General features: G+C 44.7%; 1 protein-coding gene across 1 annotated transcript in view; it reads left to right on the forward strand.

The window, feature by feature from the left end:
- The window catches only part of SH2D7 (SH2 domain containing 7), a 310,055-nt gene that overhangs the window by 130,688 nt on the left and 161,323 nt on the right, over positions 1 to 18,044 (forward strand). Inside the window, exon 3 of the mRNA XM_078684639.1 lies at positions 15,975 to 16,140. Coding sequence (XP_078540765.1) covers positions 15,975 to 16,140 — 166 coding nt within the window. The remainder of the gene's footprint in view (positions 1 to 15,974; positions 16,141 to 18,044) is intronic.

Genomic DNA, 18,044 nt, shown 5'->3' on the forward strand with positions numbered 1-18,044 from the left:
CCAAGTGGCGCAGTAGTGCCTCTGCTCAGGAAACAGCCTTTACCCAACAGTCAGGGCAACAACCAGCCTTTAGAACAAAGTAACTACCATGTGACGTTACCATGCGTTACTTTACCGCGAAAGTTGTAACAGCAACTTGCTGTAGGGGGCGCCTTGTTGGATTGTTAAGTCCAATACCTTCTTTACTTTTGCGTAGACTGGAGTTCGAATAGTAATCTATACTATTCCAAATTCCTGCAGCCCCTAAAGCAAGTCGTTGTAACGACTTGCGTGGCAAAGTAACGTGTGGTAACGTCGCAGTCGGTGTAGTGACTGAGTTGCCAATGCATACTGGATTCCATCATACAACGCCTGTTCCCCCGCCTCTTGCTGCAAAGAGGTGGCAATTGGAGGCTGGAAGAGTCCCTGTAGAAGGGAGCAGAAGCAATGGTGGGAAGGAAGCTACTTTGTTATCTCCTGGACCAGCCCTGCATATGCAACAGCTAACGCCTGAAATCCATAAGGATGTCCAGGCTGCTGAGTGCCACCTGCTGCTGTGTGCAAAGGCACCCCTCCTGGCCGCTGATGTAGAACTGGCCGAGGGGCACTTGTAGCTAATGCTGGTTCATTTACATTATTGCACAGGGCTTTTAAAATGTATATGTGCAATGCAGAGGAACTATTACGTTTAGATTCCTTCAAGCTCCAATTTCAAGGGACTTTTAAAAGTAAAAGGTAGAGAGTATGCTCTCCCACTAAAGGTAAAGAGAGAGAGAATTAATGACTCGATGTAAATAATTTGAATCGTTTACTTAAAAATAGATTTAGTTTGAAACATATGCATTGCCGTATATCTTGATGTAACATGTCTTGTAGCTGATGTTACTTTAAGGGCTATCATTTTTGGCCATATTCTTTCTAAATTGCATTAGCCTCTTTTAGCTTTCGCAGCCTATGCTATATTGTCTGCTCTAATTCGTTTGTTTTTCTAAGTTTGCTGGTCTAGCCCCCTCAAGCACCATTTTTCATATTCACCATATGCCTCGTTTACACCCAAGTGGGACGTTTCACCCATCTGCACTACAGTTTCTAAGATCAATTTCTCCTGCATCTTCCAGGGTCCACTCCTTGTCCTCAACATGTCTCGTTACCAAATAGAGCTCAAACTCTCCCCTCTTTAGTTTGGCGTGGGAATATTGACTTGCATTACACACCTGCGATGCCCAACTTACTCCTACCTTCCCTTCAGAACCTGCAAAAGATGTCAGCATAGTTTACTAACAGCCTTGAGCTCTGGTGGCCATGTGTGAGCCGCCATCTGGACACTACACTTGCTGTCAGCGAAGGCATGAACTTGGTTCAAGCCTGCCTGCTTGCTGCATTGGGCCATCCTCAAGACATGCTTGCCTTCATTATGGTCAGCCCAGCCACACCTGGGTACCATTCTAAGTGGTAGGAATACAAAGACTGGAGGTAGAACTTTCTGTGCTGCGTTATTAACAGTGTACTGCAGTGCTTTTGCAAGGAGTAGCATTAGAGCAGTTCCGATGGATAAGGGGATGTTGTGCCAAATCCTGGGTATATAGATGGAAAAGGCCTTCTGTCTTGTTTTTTCTTTTCTACACTTCTTAGTCTCCAGTCTGATAGTATCCTGGCTGCGGGTAAGCTGAGAGCTGCCACTGTCACTGTGTTAGACTAAAAACACTATATTCTGCATACTCACACAAAATTGTGTCACTTGTACCACATCCACCTCATAATGTGCAGTATTCTACTGATTAATTTACTCATGTCTCAACTTGTGTACTGCGTTATTAACAGTGGTACTGCAGTGCTTTTGGAAGGAGTAAACAAGAAGAAATAAATTCAAATAAAATAAACAAAATGAACTGCAAGCACACTTCTGTAGAACCTTTGCTTTTACATAGAACCACTAGAACCGTTCAGTGGCGGCTACTCGCTAAGGCGGAGGAGCATCACCACTCCGCTTGAGGACCACTGAGATATTCTATAAACACCCCAAATCAGTTACGGTGTATTGATACCCCAGTGCTATATGGGGTACAGAGGCTGACATTCAGGTCTTCATCGCATTTTGAGAGCCAAAGACCCTGTATAATGTAATATTTGATATGTGGGATTAATTATGTATTAGATGTATGTCCATAGGGTTTTTACTGTTTTTTATGACACTTTTATGTATGTATTGTGTCTTTTATGATTCTGAACTATCGAATAAAGACTAACTGAACTGAACTGAAATATACCTTCACCTTTGAGGCTATTTGTGTATTTACGGGGCTGCAACGGCCAAATGGGGCAGTATCTTTAAAGCATGAGGCCATTCTTTTTGTTAGTATATTTTTATTGAGAATTACGTGTCAATAAATAAACAAGAAGTTAAAAAAAAAGAATTAAACAATAAATCAGATTATGATCACACAAGAAATTACTATGAAATCGCAACTTCTCAGATTTCTAAACACAAATAATCAAAATACAGACATCAATAGAGACAATCTCTGAGATACTAATAAAACCATGAAAGGAAGGCAGACAAGGGACACGATGATGTAGATAGTGTACAAAATGTATTAAACCATATATTATAGATGGTTAGAAGACAGTAGAGATAATATCTACAAATCCACAAATATAACATTTCAGGTGGAGATATTCCTGCTAACTCAACAAGGTCCAATGGGTGAACAGTAAGTCCTAACTAAAATAACAGTGTTAATGGCTAAAGCATCAGCATGAGGCAATTCTGAGTACAAGATAGGTATGATTGTGCCTCGATATTTGAGAATATTTCTGGATACTTGAATTTGTACTTTGGCATATGATGGTTGTGACTAGGCATTTGATTATGTGCATCATCATCGAAAGTTGTTCTTTTGCCATTTAATGCTGTGCCTAGACCAAATGTGGTTTTGCCTGGAGATGCAAGGCTCTGCATAGGTTTTTATGGCTATATTTGTCATATGATAGCTTACCTGGGTATATGAAGTCTGGCATTTAAGGTTCATTTGGGCATATATTTATTTTGCCTGGTACCATGGAAAAATCGCAATGGCTGTGCTAAATATTATGTATCTCTGGCATATAATGGGAGATCCCTGGGTGATAGATGGACATTATCTCAAATAAACTTGAAGCTTTTTCGCCATTTTATTGAACATGCACATTATTGTATATGTTCAGTGGAATCAATGTCAGTAATGTCACCAGGGCCAAAGGTTGTGCGCTGGAGATTTTGGGGAATCGACCCCCGCTTACCCTTCTTGCATTCGATACATCTGTTTAAATGAAATTGTGGAAACTAGCGAAATTAATTCTGCATTTTCCTGTATGCATTTTCATATGTTCATGAAAGTTGAAGTCTGATCTATATATACATGTATGATGATCGAATATTACCTTTGGAGAATTATCTGAAAATAGCAGGGAATAACATAATGTATCTGGCGCAGTTCACTTACGCTAAAGGGAAATGACATCAACTAATCCTATAATCATTAAAAATAGTAAAATGTTAATTTGGTTAGTTTGTGCTTCTTTTTCCATCCACATGCCCACTCGGCCTATGACTAATAACTGCAGTTTTGTGGAATGGCAAGGCTGACATCTGGCTATGAACATGAGCAGATGAGAGCTCAGTTAATTCTGAACAAACTCAGGCTCCATTTTCATTTCTGCTCCGAAACAGGACAGATGTGCATAAAGTTTATTACACCTTTAATTCCGTGTACGTGACCCCAAGGTTCTTCCAGGTCATTGTGATTAAATGCGAAAATGGAGGACGTTGAGTGAAAATAGACGCACATTCATCATAGGACCACAAATCATCGACACTCTGTCATCAATCAATCCATCCACTCTGTCATCCATCCACTTTGCCATCTATACATCCACTCTTCCATCCGTCCATCAATTCACTTTCCAATCCATCTATCCATCCAATTTGCGATCCATCCATCTAGACACTCTGCCATCCATCCATCCCTACACTAAGGCATCCATCTGTTCTGCCATTCATCCATCAATCCATCAACTCTGCCTTCCATCCATCCATCTGTCCATACGTGCTTCCATCATCCATCTATCCATCCATTCTGCTGTCTATCCAGTCATTCATCAGTTCATTTATCTATCCATTCATCAACTTATCCATCCATCCATTCTGCCATCCATCCACACATCCACTCTGCCATCTATTCAACCACTGATTCTGCCATCCATTCATCAGTCCATCAACTATGCCATCCATCCATCCATCTATTCACTCTTCCATCCATCAGTCCACTTTACCATCCAACCATCCGTCATCCATCATTCCACTCTGCAGTCCCTCCACTCTGCCATCTATCCATCCACTCTGCATCCTTCCACCTATCCATCCATCCATCCATCCAACCATCCATCCATTCTATCATCCATCCACTATGCTATCCATTCATCCTTCCATCCATCCACTCATCCACTCTGCCATCCATCCATACACACGTCCACTTGACCATCCATCATCTCTGACATTTATACACCAATCCACCAACCATCCATCTATTCATCCACTCTGCCTTCTATCCTTTCTGCCATCCATCTTTTCACTCTTCCCTCCACTCTGCCATCTACTGTCCATTCATTCATTCATCCATCCATCTGTATATCTAATCCGCCATCCATCAATCCACTCTGCTATCCATCCATCCATTCATCGACATCCACACATCCACTCTGCTATCCATCCACTCTGACATGCGTCCACCCAGACTCTACCAGCTATCCATGCTGCCATTCATCTCTCCGTTTATCCACTCAGCCATCCATCCACCCTGTCATCCAGGTATCATCTATCCACCCACTCTGCCATCCATCAATCCACACTACCATCCATCCACTCATAATTTCACCCACTCACCCATCCCTTTACTCTGTTATCCTTTCACCTGTCCACCTACCCATACACCCCTTTACTCTGACATCATCTTCTTTGTCCATCCACCTAACCATTCACAGCCATCAGTCCATCCATCCATTTACTCTGCCATACTTTCACCTGTGCATCCGCTGTCCATCCATGCCTTTACTCTGTCATCCGTTTACCTTTCCATCCATCCATCCTTTTACTCTGCCATCCTTTCACCTCCCTCCCCCTGTGCTTAATTTGTAAAATATTAAGTGCCAGGGCTCTGAACAGGAGGCCACTGCAGCTTGCACCACCCATCACCCTCGTCATTGCTGCCAAAACACCTACTAACCAACTCCCTCTCCTGCAAGTGCAACAGTTCAGATTATTCCAGGTCCCCAAAGCTAAAGGAATGGCTGGGGAGGCAGGTATTAGCAATTTTAATGTATATTTCATTTCTAAACAACCATTGTTCTGCTCATCTCTAAACTAGATGAGTAGCACCACCATGTGGTAGACTGTTCTAACTATGGTGTTGACAATTAGGTGCCGAAAGCCAATTAGGTGCAGGTGCTGAGCACTGGAAACCAATTAAGTGCCGGTGCTGAGGGTAAGGCAAGTGGACCAAGCAAGTCTGCTACCAGTGGGAGACCCACTGGGATAAAGAAAGAAAATCCAATTATCGACATGCAAAGAATATGTATGTAATGTTATTAGGGATGAAACCACACACTACTTACCTCTAAGGTCGACAAAGACACCTAATTACTCCTCCTATGGATACTATGCTGAAGACCAAAGGTATGGAGTGAATAGAATGATCCTTCAAAATACAATTCTTGAAGTTAGATAAAAGTCCCTAATTTTACTGTTTCAAAATACATCCATATGTCCGTTCTCTCAGGAATACTAAATGAAAGGAGAAAAAACAGTATCCATGTACAAAAGTAAAGAGGAAAACACTCCCAAATATACTCTTGAATACAAGGGTAATTATAAAAATCAAAGAAACCATCATCCCACAGGTACATTCCAAAGGAGAACATATATATACCATACTGTTCATTGAAAACACATGCCTGCTTCAAATGTATCAAAGCCTCCCAACATAAACAGGGAAACAAAAAACTGTCATACGGGAATATTAAATGGGCAACCAACTATAGTTATATAATTATTAGAAATTTAGTTACTACTAATCCAATCAAAAGAGAAAACAAAATAACTAATTCACATTGCCCTCCGCAAATACATGTTAAAAGTAAAGGGATTCAAAACGACCTCCTCATATTGTGCAGCTACTTGTTAAGCCAAAGACGTAGTATATGCAAGTGGAGAAAGGAACTCCCAGATGCTTTCAATAGGATGCCACGTAAACTTGTCTAGTTAGTTAAAGAGTGGAGAAGCGTGGCTCAGGGGTTAGAGGCAGCAGACCCGGAAGCTGAGATCGGCCGTGGACCAGGGTTCAATTCCCCGCCTCGGCGGGTCTCGGGCTCAAAAATGTCCACGGACTCGATAATTCTCGTTCCTAGCCTCCTTGACTCACGGGTTCACACTCTGCGACTCTGGGCAATAGCTTGCTTAATCTCCACTACGGCCCCTCGCGGCGGGATGCCTGGCTTTCACCTTGTGGATACCCTGCTGGGGTTATCTCACAGGGGAATACCAGGACGGGTTCCCTAAGCAAGCGCTTAGAAACCGTGTCGGTGATTTGCGCTATATAAATACATGTACATTTACATTTACATAGCTACTAGTTAAAATCGAAGAAGAAACAGAAGCTTTCAGGTCCAGAGAACCTGTAAATGGTATGTGATGATGGGAGCTCAAAACAGACGCTCGGAATAACTTAAATATTGGGCCATAGATGGCCTTATAGGCTGGTAGGCAGGTAAAGTTACTCCTTGCTTCACTAGATTGCAAAACACTGTAACCAAACACACACTGCACTAAAATAAGGTACACTGTGTAGAGAGTCCAGTAAGACCCAGATTGTTATACAGAGGCAAAAGTAGATAATATTAACGCTCTATTTGTGGTAGTGTGGGCAAGCAGTTAAGCTTATCAGAGGGTAATACTAAGTATTTATTGTAATCACAGAGGCAATAAATGAGACACACACTCAAGGATAAATCCGAGATCAATTTACAAAAATAACACCAATTTGTATATCATTTTTGAGACAAAGAACTTAATTCTACAGTTAGTACTATTAAAGATATACATTTTTGAAGTGCGCAAAAGAAATCACTGTTGTGCACAATTACGCACCATTGAAGTCAATGGGAGAAAATAGAAAAATGCATATACAATTTTTCAATTGGATTTCAAGGTTCACCTTCGGGATTTAAGTAAGTAGCAAGACCAGGCCCAATGTTCCACCAGCTGATTCTCAGGAGCATCCCAGATTCGTCCGGGAGCAGGTTGCTGAGGTCACTGGTAGCTGGTGCGCTACGAATAATGGGGCCACTTGAAAACACACTGCACAAAGGGACTCAAACGTAAGTCTGAGGGGTACCACTGAAGGAAGCAGGTCAGGTCGCAAGGGCCTCAGGACTATGGGATCATAGGTGGATCGTCGGAAACAAGGCCAACAACCGGGTGCAGAGCAGATAGGTCAGCCGGGTGGCGCATGTGAAGATGACCTCACAGTCAGGAGCAGGCAGCTTGTATAGATGCTTACAGGGCAGCTGGGCCACTAACGAAGTGGGTCTCAGGGATCTCAATGTCCCTCAATGGGTGTTTGCTTCTTGGACAGTTGGACTCCAGAGTAGGCTCTTCGTCTCACTGTATACTGCAGGGGGGCTGGTATCCCAGGAATTGGTGCTGCACCGCTCTGGTAGATCCTGGTGTCTTTCACACTTGGTGGAGAGACCGATTTCATCCTCTGGAACTGATGTACCACATTTGGTTCAGTTGCTGTGTCGGACTCACCAGAGGGCAGCTAATTGGTAAAAACGGATTCTGTGGTTTGGTGCCTGCGGCTGCAAGAGAGTGGTACCTCCCCTCCAAGTGAGTTCCTTGGTAATCTGTTGAAGGCTGGAGGGGCTCCGGGGTTCTTGGAGGACTCATAGTTGCAGGATGAGACAGAACAGCACGATTATTGAGTCCTTAAGGGAGCAGGCAGAGTGTGGTGCCAAAATCCTGGAGCAGGGCTTCAGATCTTGGGTCAGCAGCGCTTCTGTGTCTGTATCTCTCTTTGTGTCCATCGAATCAAATTTCAGGGTCCAGGGATAACCCATAAATACTAACTTTCAGGGTGTTAAAGGGGGTGGCAGGTAGTACCCTATGAGCTCACTACCTTTATGGTGTTTATACCCTCTAAGTGACCACTTCCTGTGGTGAAAGGGCACTACCCTGACCCTCATTGGCTAATTCCCTCTCAAACCAAGATGGAGGGTACGGAAAAGTGTGGGCCATATCACCTGCCCCACCTTAGGGGTTGTGCTAGCTGAATGGGGATCCATCTTCTAATTTAACTAATTTTCCCACCTATCCCCCCGCCAAATATGGAGCAAGACATGGGGGGATTGGAATCCTTCACTATCTGGAGATGGTAGGGTCACATTTCAAAGGCGGCATCGCCTCTGAAGCTTCCTGCCCTGGAAGGCCATTGTGACCTGGAGGAGGTGTGACACACCTCTGCCCAGAGCAGGCTTTGTCCCTGACCTCTGTGAGTGCTGGCTGTCACTCCATGAGGTCATAAACATGTCTGGTGGTGCCATTTTCCCACAATGTCGCTATGCTTGAACCCCTAGCCAAGTAGATCCCAGAGTGATGCAGGTAACAACTGTTACATGTGATAGGGAGCGCTGAGAATTAAGCGCTTCACATTAAGTCCCATTCCTGTAGCTTTACGGCTAAAGTGCGCCATAGTAACAGAGTTACAAAGTAATGGTATAGGGTTCCATCAAATAAATAAAAATTCTCATGCAAAACAATTTTGAGACACTGCAAGATGAAATCATGATGGGCATTATTACTGGATCTATTTAAGATGTCTCCAATGGCATCAAGAGTCATGGCATCCACATGTTCGCTTTATGGTTGAATACCATGTTCCATAATCATATCTCTTAAATATTCTATTTCAGGAACATTGAACGTACACTTTTCCAGCTTCAAGGTAAAACCACTTTCCTTCAGACACTTCCGGTAATCTCTTATCATGTTCTTCTAAACATATACCATAAATTAAAACATCGTCTTGATAAACTTTTACTAATTGATACCTTCCAAAACTTGTTCCACCACTTTCTGAAACACGGACAACGAATGGTGTAATGTAAGCGATAAGCTTCTGTGACAGAGGATGCAACTTTACCTGGTGATACGCTGATGTTTGAGCTAGAAAGAAAAAGTGATTAATATCACCTAAGGAACACAACATTTCCCTAATGTTAGGCAAAGGATAATGATCCACCACTACACACTTATTAAGCCCTCTTAGATCGATTCATAGTCTTGATTCCCCACTAGCCTTATGTGCTATAACAACGGGAGCACGACATTGAGTAGCCTCAACCTCCTGTATGATCCGATTCTACTTCAACTCCTCTATCTTTTGTTTCATACTCTCTTTAATCATAATGGGAACACTTTTTACTTTGCCTACCCTGGTTTGAGAGCCTGTCATAATCTTGATCAAATGAAGGGCATGGCCTAGACAGCCAACATGGGGGATGTTCTCTAGCGAGCTCCCAACCGACACCACAGAGGGACCATCATATCAGGTGCTGGTGTGCCCCAATTGCTCTGCGTGGGTCTGACAAGCTCACCAACTGTGAAGGAGGTCCCTAAAAGGCTTAATTTAGGCAGTCTTCAGAGTGAGCGAGTCCTAAACCATGAAGCCGGAGGGCCCCCAGATCCAAGGAAGCAGGCTAGGACTGAGAAGTGAGTTGCAGCAAGCCTAGTACGCGCCAGTCGCGAGCGCACCCGCACTTGTGCGCTTGCCCCCATGGAGGCCAATCGAGGGGGCGCAGGAGGTCCCTGAAGGGCCTATAGCACGTCGGCCCGACAGGTGGATGAGTCTCAGGCCCCAACACCGGAGGGATTTGGCATCACAAGATGGTGAACCTGGACTGAAGAGTGAGCCCTGGCAAGCCTAGCAAACGGCAATGGAGGTGGCACCGATACTCGAGCGCTCGGCCCAGCATAGACTGAGGGGGGAGCACAAGCAGCACTGTGAGAGGCAGAGGCCCAACTGACCCTTTATGAAGCCTGAACCTGGAGCAGAGAAGTGACGAGGATATAGAGGATAGGACCTGTCGGCCCAGGGACTCCTGGGGTGGAGGAACCGCACTGGGCTTGGCTATCGGATGACAAGACGATGCAACAGAGGGGCCTGGCTAGTTTCAAATACTCTGTATGCCTATCTGGGCATGGGGGTGAGTCAGGAGAGGGAAGAGCTTGCTGTTTCTCTAACCGCCCAGCCGTCCCGACATTAGGGCAAGCGGAGGAGTTGGTGCCGGGTGCCTGATGCCAGGGTTGGGCATAACACAAGCCCTGATCTGTACTCACGGAGGACCTCCCAGAAGTGTCACTGGAGGCTAGGGACGGACCTATGGACAGTGAGGATGCAGACTATATGCTGGGGACCAACTTCTCGTGCTGCTCGGGTTGGCCGTACTGGTGCAGGCGGGTTGAACTCCCCCTCCTGGCACTGATGATGGCCTGCCGAGAGCATCTGAGTGGAAGAGTACCCTAGGTCTTTTTACGCCTCCGCCCCCACACAGTTTACAGAATGACAGAGCTCCTGGAACAAGCAGGATGGGCCGCGACAGGGCCCCGCAGGCCCAGGCTAAGATGGAAAAGTATACAGTGACGGTTGGGGGAGTAAAAGGAAAGCCAAATGGTGAACAGAGAGCTATGGCCCCACCAACTAGAGACAACACATCAGTTATCCTGCAGGCCATTCATGGCTGCAAAGCAGCACTGAAAACAAAAATTGGGGAAGCTGGCATAGAAGTGGCCTTGCACAAATAGGATCTCCGCAAAACTATTGCCTGATTGACCGTAGCAGAAAGGAGGCTATCAGAGCTGGAGGACACTGCGTGGCCTTACCTCAGAGGTATCCCACATCTCCCACACCTCCAAGATACAACAAGAGTGTGCAGAGGATGGCGGAAACATGGCCTGGTGAAATACCCTCTGCTTTATTAGGTTCCCGGATGGGCCCGAAGGCTCCAGCCCAGAGACTTTGTTGGAGCACTGGATCCGCTCATAGATGGATGAGGAGGGTGTGTCCCCCTGTTTCATTTTTGAGAGTGCCAACAGGTCACTGTCCAAGAAACCACCACCTGTGGCCCCAGCTTGTCTACTGATTGTATGATTCTTGTAACACAGAGACCGGGATGCCGCCCTGGGAGGTGCAAGAATAAAGGGACATTTGCTGTTTCAGTCTGGCTGCATATTGCACTCAGGTAGATTTTGCTGATTGGCTGATTGGTTTGACGCAGCTTTACCCCAACGGCTGCCATTTACTGGATTGCAGCAGTCTAGCTGTTTATTCCACTCATTCCATCATCAACATAAAACACAAGCCTGGCTCCGACGCACAACGGTCAGACAGGTCAGAGGCAGCCATTTTAATTAGACTGCATGTTACCTATTTTTAACTATCTGCATTATTATTTTATTTTGCACGTATTTCTGGCTTTGCTACTCTATTTTTTCCTAGTATACTTGTAGGGCTGTGTGTGTTTATGTCGGCAGGAACTTCTGAACTGGCAAGTACTGTAGAGTGATATGGGGGGGAGGATTGTGCCTATGGCAGTTCTTTTACTTACCTCCCATGTCTAACTCCTATTTTCTGAGCTACCCGGTCCGATGCAGCTTTGCCGACTGAGCGGTGGGAGCTCAGAGTAGATGTTGCTGATTGGCTGATTTGCTGATTGGCTTGATGCGGCTTTACCGTGGCGGCCGCCATTTTTTTGGAAGGGAGAGGTCTAGCTGCTCATTCCATCATCAACATAAAACAAAAGCCTGGTACAAACCCGCCACAAGCGCGCCAAGGGCAAGCCCATCTGCGTCCTTCCATGCCGGATCTCATTTTTTCCACTTTCAGGTCTCTTCAAGCTGACACTTCACTTCCCCTAACCTGGACCAACCATTTTCTGATTCTAGTTTTCAGATTCCCACCATGATCACGTAGGCCAAACCAACAGCTCAGAAGCTCATTCGTGCGAGAACATGGAAAAAGCTTACTTTGGAAACATTCTATCTTGCTTTTTCCCGCCCCCGTCCTAGATAATTTCAGAACATAAATTTAGCGTTAGCTCAATTTCATGACACCTTTTCATATGCATTTGACATTTTTGTCCTCCAAAAGCAACTTCATGCTAAAATGTGCAGACCCAACGCTTCGTGGTACGCAGCCGAATTGAAAAACGACAAAAAAGTTGCAAGAGACTAGAATGTAATGGAGAGCTTCTAAATCAAATAGAGCTAAGCACACATATAAATCAGCTCCTTATAACTGCCACTGTACAAAAAGATTAGCTTGAAGGCATATCATTGTCAAAAAGACAGAGCAAGCAGGCAATTCCTCGAAGGAGCTATATAAAATCCTAAACGACTTTGCTAAACGTCAAGCCTGCTCTGCTGCCGTTCTTGCTTCACAATTACTTTGTGACACCTTAGCCTGCCACAATCAAACTAAAATCAACAATATCTACAGTAGTTTACATTAAGTGGCTAATGCACCAGAATATGTCCAAAACCACTGAACCACCTCAAACGATTACATCTGTTATATTGGAAAGATTTGAGCCTATCTCTAAATCCCAGATGCATGACCCACTGGTTAAAGCAAAATCCGGTGCGCCCTCTGATCTCTGCCCCTCTGATATCACTACCACTCTCTCCTCCCTTCTTGCACCAGTTATCACAGCTTTGTGCAACCAGCCTCTGACTCTAGCCTCTATTCCACAACTTTGGAAAGCAGCTCATGTTACACCAATCCTGAAAAAATATATGCAGACCTGGCAACCCATCTAACTTATTTTTTGCATCAGGCATCTATCATTTGCAAGAGAAGGAGTAACACATAAAGCAGTTGTGGAGGAAGAGAAAGACGGAAAAACGTCACAAAGGGAGAAAGCAGGAATCTGCAAGACTGAGATAAAGGGACAGGGATTGTCTGGTAGTGGAATAAAGAGGCCTAAGGTGAATTGAAGGCTGCACGGCTGTGTTATTCAGGGCACTGACTTTTAATTACACTGGCTGCGTGCTTCTGAGCAGAGTTTAAGGCCGTGGCACTCTTTCATTTCTAAATACACACTGATCATCAGACTTTGATGTAAAGCAAGAGAGTGACAGAGAAGGGAGAATGAGGAAAAGGGAGAAATAGAATGATAGGAAAAAATTACAAAGAGGGAAAAGGAGGATAAAAACCTGCTAGAGTAAAATAAATAGGCAGTAAGTGCATGGTGGGGGAAAGAAATAGGCATGATGAGGAATCTGGCCTACAAAGTCTTGGTATTCGGTAAACCATAATAATTCCGTTGCACTTCTGCAGGGATCTAAGAAAACCTTTTTCTTTACAAATAAAAAGTCCCAGGCATAACACCATCTCTATTGGCCAGAACCCCACCATCAGTCCCCTGTGGATTGCCTTTCATGGCAGGTCTGGTCACTCAGTGGACTAGTACATCTGCTAGAGGGATCTTTGGTTGATCACAATGGGGCAGTCACAAGGTGATGTCCCACTAGAACGTCACTATTAGTGACAGTCTGGTGACGATATCCCCTTCTCTTATTTAGAAAGCGGTGTTAAGCCACTTAATGTGGCTTAATGCCACCTTATAAATAAGGCGCCTTTTCACACTTCACTAAGCGTGAACGGGGCATGCAATGGGTGTTGCAGCGGGTGTTCCACCGCAGCAAACATTGCTATTTGACGCTGCCCCATATTTACAAGCAGTGCTAAAAACTAAGGCCAGATAAAACCCGTCTTAGGATGTCGATACGAGAAGAAATCATTAATTTTGCTCTTTCTATGTGTGCTGTCTTCTGCAGCACACATAGAAACAGCAAATCGCCTTTCAAGATGGAGGAAAGGACACCTTCCTGCACATGAACATCGCCCCTGCAGGGCATGCATCCTTGCAACATGGCACAAGGGTGCCTGCGCTAGCGCTAGGCAGCTTATTAAGAGCTAGTGCTAGAGGAAATGCAAGGGTGTGCCGTATTTTTGTAAATACAGTGGAGTCCTGCGTTTCAAATTTTTGGGAACACGATGTTACCAATTTTGGAGCAACACTGCGCTCTGACATTTTATTGTAACTATCCCCTTGTGTGTTATGGTTTGCCTGGTGAGAGTTGTTGGGGCTTCGACAGGGCCCATGTACAGGTGAGCAGGAGTGGCCCAGTACACTGCCCATGGTCTCAGTTGTGGCCTTGGGAATCCAGTAAAAGGGCTTGTGGAGGGAGCAAACACTAGCTTTGCACCATAGGAAATTTCTGTAAGTGGGTGCAGGACACCTATTAGCCTTTCCACCACTGCAGTGAAATTCCGTTTACTATAGGAAAGATCCTTCTGGGGCCACTGTTTGTCTCTCTGGCTCACTTTATACATCCCCCCTGGTCCCAGCAAAAAGAGATACATTGCATCTTGCCACCGTTGCAGTGGAGCTCCACCTCACCAAGGGTATGGAAGAGGAAGGAAGGAAAGGAGGCATCACCCAGAGCCCAGATTGTGATGCTGAGGGAAAGACGTGAATTGAACAGCGACGAGGTGCTCCACCTGTACGATGGATCGAAAAGAAAGCCCACTCTGACATCAGCGTTCTCATGTCTTCCTTGTTCCCCTTCCCATCTGCCACCTTCCATGCATGCTCACTTGCTTTTCTACTTCTCCTTTTCTCTTTCTGAACACCTTGAACACTTGCTTGCCCTCTTACTTTAAAAGTGTTCTTCCCTGCACCTATTTCTATCCTTTCTCGACCACCTCAAGCCCATTTCATCTGTTCATCTTTGGCACCCTTGTACTGCTGCGGTAAGGAAGGGGCTGTCCTCATTGCTTGCCCCTCTGTGTCTGCCCATAGAGAGGCAGGATTTGTGCTTGTTCTATATATGCATCTAAGTTCTGAGGGGGGATCATCCCTGCCTGGTCAGTCGAGATACAGGTAGGGGTCTCCTGTTTCCCTTCTTCTGGCTCCATACAACAAATCACCATCTAATGCGCTATGTAATGAGAGCACCACATTATTGCAGCCCAACTATTTCATCCTCACTGGCCTCTTCCACTGCACTATCAACAAAATGTAAGTTACATATGTTTTGACAAGTCGAGAGGGATTACTATTGGTGGGGGTGAGGTGGGCGGTCGGGGGTCACAGGAGTCAACACCTATTTCAAACCTTTGCTTTGATTTATTTAGTGACAAGCCCCTGAGGCATGTGTCTGCTTCGCCCCTTCCTGCACAGATCACCTGGACCCCTCAATGGATGTCCCTTTCCTACTAATACTCGAATCTAGTCTACCTTCAAATGTTATACAGTTTTGTACCGACTGCTGAAGTCATATTAGCACCCATAATTATTACTGTTTCTTACAATAGTAGTACAAAATTAGTATACCTATCACGGTCTACATTTGGACAGTCACTCAAAAAATTTCAATTTTGATTTGCATGGTCCAAAGAAAAAATTTACATCGATGAGCTACCCTTCTGGATGACGGACATTATTGTCAGAAACAAATGCTTTCCAGGGATCAAATAATGTATATTTCCAAAAACCTTCCTTTGAAATATAGAAACACAGATTTCTTCAGCCATGCCCAATGTTCAGCGGTGATATCTTCTGCTTCATTCATGCTTGACTTTCTGCGGAATCTTCTTGGTGCCAAGAATAGTTTATGCTAGAGCATCATGAGAAAGCTGAAGAGGAATCCCAGTGTAGGAGATACTTTCTAAATCCGTGATGCAAGGGCAGTCAGTGGCTCAAACCCTTTCTAGGTCGGATGTGATGTAAAGCAATCACTATCTTTCAGTGGGCAGAATTTCTAATAAGGTGAAAATTATTCCGAGAAAGTGTGCAGTTCATCTCAGTTAAAACTGACCAATTATTTACTTCTCTTCCAGGGGCAAAGACAGGTGCCGCCACTTTGTCATCAACCAATTACGAAACGGACATTACATTGTTTCAGGAGACACTTGTGCACACAAGAGCCTTGCCGCACTCATCAACTACTACAAGACTTCACAAATTGAACCTTTTGGAGAACTACTCACAACCTGCTGCTCTCAGGTACATACATTATGAGAAATGTATTTGAGTTGATTGACAGCTTGCACAGTTACAAGAGACGGTTGAAATGCCAATTAATGTCGTTTTGTAGTTATCAATGGTTGGTTCTATTGTTTCTCATATAAAAAATAAATGTGGGTCCTATTTATGAGCCAGTTTGTGTCGCTCTTGCGGCATGAGACGTGGTACTACAGCAATGCCAACCTCACATGTGATTTATGAAGCAGTGAAAAACCAAAGGGGATGATGGACGGAGCGTTGACAATACAAACACTCACCCCCAGTCAACTGATCTGGGTTTGATCCATCACCGTTCTTTAGCCCACTCTGCCACCCCAGTTCAGACATGGCCATATGCAAATCAGCCTGACCCTGTGCCTCATGGGAACAGTCCAGCCCGAACTGCCAAGCCATGTCTTCCCTGGACCGGAATCAAGCATCCTAGGACCGGTTTCTGGCATTCCAGCCGTCTTCAGCCCGGCTTGCTTGAATTCAGTGGCAAAGTGAGCAAGGGACTCACGCCTGAGCACACCCTGCCAACTTAGGGCGAACAATGAAAAACCAAAGGGGATGAAGCAGTACCTTGCTTGGCTCTGAGTGGCTCCATAATATGGAGGAAGGCACCGGAGCACAAATAGCTGCGTTGCCTTACTCTTCCCTCGGAAGGCGTTTCATGGGCGTTGCGTGGGTGTTCCCAAACAACTCCCATGCTTTTGACACATTCCCAGATTTACCAGAACTGGTAGACCTGGTAATGCGCCAGAAAGAAACGCCTTCTCAGGTGAGGCTTACACCCTGTTATTTCCTCTTTCTATGCATTCTGCATTCTGCAGCACACATAGAAAGAGGAAAATGCCTCTCAGGATTGTGTTTGTGCAGGACGTTGTCCCTTTCTAAACAAAAACAATCCTGCATGCGACGCAGGCACCCTGTGTTGGCGCTAGACTGCCAAAAGGGCGCCAGTGCAGGGAAAAGGCAGGAATGCACAGTATTATCTTAAATATGGCACATTTCTTCACTTTCCATGTCACGCAGTGATACTGCACGACATTCTCGTAAATTGGCCTCATAATTTTTAAGTCTTCGACATGCAAGTGGTGGTGTTAAACTTACCAAGGAGGCAGCTCTATATGGGCCCGATTCACAGAACTAACTTAAGACAAAATTCTAAAATTACTACCATTATGGTATTAACATAAAGCACTTACTCATTTTGGTATTCACAGAAGGCACTTACTCATTTCTGTATTCACAGAAGTTAGGAGTCCTAACTTTAGGATTCCTAAATGCCTTCTGTGAATACCGAAAGTCTTAAAGTTAGTATTTCTCTCAGTTTAGGAGTAGTAACGTTAGGACTCCTAACTTTACAACTACTAAATTGAGAAAAATCCTAACTTTAAGACTTTCGGTATTCACAGAATGCATTTAGGAGTCCTAAAGTTAGGACTCCTAACTTCTGTGAATACCGAAATGAGTAAGTGCCTTCTGTGAATACCAAAAGGAGTAAGTGCCTTCTGTGAATAGCAAAATTGTTGTAAGTTTAGGATTTTGTCTTAAGTTAGTTCTGTGAATCGGGCCCTATGCAACTAGTATTGCTTATTATGCCAGTGTACATGTTAGTGCACATGATGCCACTCAGTGGGCCTCTCTGTTTCTTAATTTGCCTTGGTGACATTGGATATGCTAAAAATGTCCATGGATTGACTTGCCATTCCAAGGGCTGCTCATTATATATTGGTGATGCTCACTAGGCAAGGGGCTGCTCTGTATGCCAGGAGCTGCTCAGTATGCATCTGGAAAGCTTGTTATGTGAAGGCCGCTGCTCAGTCTACATTGTTAATCTTTAGTATGCCAGAGCAGAACACATTGGTGATGCTCCAGATGTCAGGGGCTGCTCAGGATGC

Source organism: Lissotriton helveticus, chromosome 3_2 (assembly GCF_964261635.1).
Source record: "Lissotriton helveticus chromosome 3_2, aLisHel1.1, whole genome shotgun sequence".
NCBI classification, from domain to species: domain Eukaryota; kingdom Metazoa; phylum Chordata; class Amphibia; order Caudata; family Salamandridae; genus Lissotriton; species Lissotriton helveticus.